This window comes from Orycteropus afer, unplaced genomic scaffold, assembly GCF_000298275.1.
Source record: "Orycteropus afer afer isolate SDZICR_OR568_19922 unplaced genomic scaffold, OryAfe1.0 scaffold00405, whole genome shotgun sequence".
Lineage (NCBI taxonomy): Eukaryota > Metazoa > Chordata > Mammalia > Tubulidentata > Orycteropodidae > Orycteropus > Orycteropus afer.
In genome coordinates, this window is record NW_006921992.1 from 1723869 (window position 1) to 1727280 (window position 3412).

General features: G+C 52.4%; 1 protein-coding gene across 1 annotated transcript in view; it reads right to left on the reverse strand.

Moving 5' to 3' along the window:
* Positions 1-1100: 1100 nt before the first annotated feature.
* Positions 1101-3412, reverse strand: part of MYO1F (myosin IF) — a 50950-nt gene continuing 48638 nt past the window's right edge. The window contains exons 16-19 of the mRNA XM_042782672.1: positions 3000-3081; positions 1884-1990; positions 1363-1461; positions 1101-1263 (exon numbers count right to left, since the gene is read on the reverse strand). Of these exons, the coding sequence (XP_042638606.1) occupies positions 1101-1263; positions 1363-1461; positions 1884-1990; positions 3000-3081 (451 nt within the window). The remainder of the gene's footprint in view (positions 1264-1362; positions 1462-1883; positions 1991-2999; positions 3082-3412) is intronic.

A 3412-nucleotide genomic window follows, 5' to 3' on the forward strand; every position in this document is an offset into this window, starting at 1 on the left:
CTTCTCTGTCCAAAGGGCTCCCTTTAGCATCTCTTGTAAGGTTGGTCTGGTTTTAACAAATTCCCTAAATATGTGCTTATCTGGAAATGTTCTAATTTCACCATCATATTTGAGGGACAGTTTTGCTGGGTACATAATTCTTGGTTGGAAATTTTTCTTTTTCAGGGTTTTAGATATACCATCCCATTGTCTTCTCGCCTGCATGGTTTGTGTCGAGAAATCCGAGCTTAGTCTTATTGGTTGCAGGTTATCTTCTGTATCTCTGTCAATTTTTTGTTCTTTGTTGAAGAGGGTCTGTGTCACTTGTCTGCCTATTCCTTCATTTTACCGGAAGTCCCTGGTAATGTACTTTCAAAAGGTCACGGCTGCTGAAAATCCTCTGGAGTGCTGTTCTACTTTGAGACCCATGGAGTTGCTGTGAGCCTGAATCAAGTCCACTAGCTACTGGTTAAGAGCTGCTGGGGGGATTATTTGCATGTTGGAGGGCTTGCACTGAGGTTTGTCTTTGCCGTAGGACGGCCTGAGATGGGTCTTGAAATGAGAAAACCACCGTGTGTACATTTGTCCCAGGCCCAGGAACTCAGTGTGTTCCAGAAGGAGGAAAGGAAGCAAAGAGGAAAGAGAAACTAGAAGAGGAGGAAGGGAAGAAGGGAAAAGATGGTCTGGACAATTCCTGTGCCCCCAGCTTTCCTGGTCTGCCATGTGGTACTCCAGTGCCTTGCCAGCCACCAAGAAACATCCAGTTTATTTGGGTTTTTCTGAGCAACCACCACACAGTGGCTCCATGGGAGAAAGGCATGGTGCTCTGCTCCTGTAAAGATTACAGCCTAGGATACCTGAGGGGGCAGTTCTTCTCTGTCGCACGAGCTTGCTATATGAGTTGGAATCTACTCAGCAGCACCCAGCAACAATGTGCCAGGCACCTACTGTGTGCTGTGGGTTTCCTGTTTTATCTAATCCTCACCCAGGTCCCACAGGGTGGCCACTACCAAATGTGGAAACTGAGCCTCAGAGGAGTGAGAGAGCTACCCAGGGTCTCCCAGTGGCCTGAACAGCAGGACTCAAGCCCACAAAGGTGTCTGTCTGTTTGTCCGTCTCTCTCATACACACAGTCTTACCGACTCGGGGTTCTTGACGAAGACCTTGGTGCTGCCCATCTGGTACTGGTCGGGATCCATGTTGACGGCCCGGAGCAAGTGCTGGACCCCCTGGCGCTCGTCCCCACGCCACCGTGGCCACGTCTCGGGCGTCAGAATGGCATACCTGGAGGCAGAGGGCCGGTGTGGGGGCATGTGGAGCAGGCAGGGCCGGCTGGTGGGCACAGTGGGGGTGGGATGGGGCTGCCTGGCCACGGGGCCTCACCTCTGCAGGAATTTGTGGAACTGGCGGCGGTAGGCGAAGCCTGCCCTGCGCACCCGGATGTTCTCCTTCAGGCCCAGATACTCCACCTGGTGCTTGACCCTGAAGGGAGGGCAGCCTGAGTCCCCTGATCCTGGGGGTTGGTGCTATGGGGGATGCTGGGAAGGACAGACCTGGGCCCAGGGGTCTGCACTGGTGTGGGGCTGAGTTCTTGAGGTCTGGGGTATCAGTGCTGGCGCCAGGGGTCAGCCTGGGAGTCAAGTTCTGGGGGTAAAGCCTGGGCTTGGGGGAGGAGTCTCTGCTTATCCTGCTGGTCAGTTTTGGGGCCTGAAGTGTTGGGGGGCTGTGTTAGTCCCTGACAATCCTGTAGTTGGTCTGGGGTCATCCTTGGGTCTTGGTTAGTCCTCAGCGTCACCTTGGGACCCCAAGGGGTTCTGTGTGGTTTTAGGGACTAGCTGAAGTCATTTCTAGGATGGGTTGTAGGGCTCTGGGAGGGTCCATGCTGGTCTTGGGGTGGGGGTCACCTGCTTTCCTCCCAGTCACGAGGTCTCTTGGTCTCATTGGGTTTGATGCAGCGGATGTAGTGTGGCGTGCATCTCTTCAGCGTGGTCACCAGGTCATTGGCTTGTTTCTAGGGGTGAGGGGAGGATAAGAAGGGGGCTCAGATGGGACCCTCAGGTCCCATCCTTTTCCTCAGTCTGGACACAGACTCAAGAGACAGACACACTGGGGGGTGAGGAGTATCACTGGATGACCCTGGGGCTCAGGTGGCCCTGGCCTTTGTACACGTGTTAGCCCATGCCATGTGGCATAAGTATTCTCTGTCTACCTGACCTTGGTGTCCCTGGGCAGTGCAAGTGGTTAATTCATTTGGTTGCCAACCGAAAGGCTGGTGGTTCCAGCCCACCCAGAGGAACCTTAGAAGGAAGGCCTGGTGGTCTACTTCCAAAGAGTCCATCACAGAAAACCTTATGGGGCATATTTCTACTCTGACACATGTGCAGTCACCGTGAGTCAGGGGTCGATTCCTCAGTGCTGGTTTTTACTGGACTTGGCCCTTGCACCCAAGGCTGGGGGTTCTCATGTCCACTGCACTCAACATTTAGCAAGAGCCTGGCACATGGCAGCCAGTTACTGTCTGTTGTTGTTGTTATGTGCCGTCGAGTCAGACCTGACTCACAGCGACCGCTCCTTGGGTTTCTGAGGTGGTATCACTACAGAAGTAGATTGCCCAACCTTCCTTCCGAGGAGTGGTTGGTGGGTTTGAACTGCCAGCCTTCTGGTTAGCAGTCAAGTGCCTTAGGCACTATGCTACCAGAGCTCCTATTTGCTGTCTAGTCAACCATAATTCATGTACACAGGGAAGCTGTCATGCTGGCGAGTGTTTTGGTGTGCATATTTTCACCATAATGAAAAAAATATATGATGATGGATCACTTCTGGATTTAGGGAGCTGGATGGTCATCAAAGAAGCTGATCTAAGCCCCTTAAACCTGGAACTGGAGGAAGAACCTTCTGGATGGAGGGTAGTGAAGAAGAGAGAGCAGAGGCCCTGGGAAGGGGAGAGAGATTCTGTCAGCTGGCGAGACTGGGACCTAGTCCTCACTGCGTTCCTCAACCCCTCGCTGCCTCAGACCCACCTTGATCTTGGATCCTGCTGTGCTGGGGCGGCCCTTCTTGTCTCCATCCAGCTTCTCAGGAAACAGCATCCGAAGGAAGGCCCTGGGGTGGAGAGAGAAAGGCATTTGGAGGAGCTGGACCTGGGGCACCTGCCCTGGTGGGGCTGCCTCAGTGTGTGGCACCCAGAGGGTACGCTGCAAAATAAAATTTGCTGGGGCTCTGATAGGTTGGTTTTGTTCTTTACAGCCCTTGATTGTGTGCACTTTTTACTTCTTCCTCCATGGCTCTATGTGTCTTGTAAAAGAGTGGAGATGAATCAAGTCGTAAAAATCATCAATTGTCAGAAATAGATAACACATTGGAAGGGCAAAGGAGAAGAATTGATGCGATGGAAGACAGAATTAATGAGATGGAAGAAAAATACCTGAATACT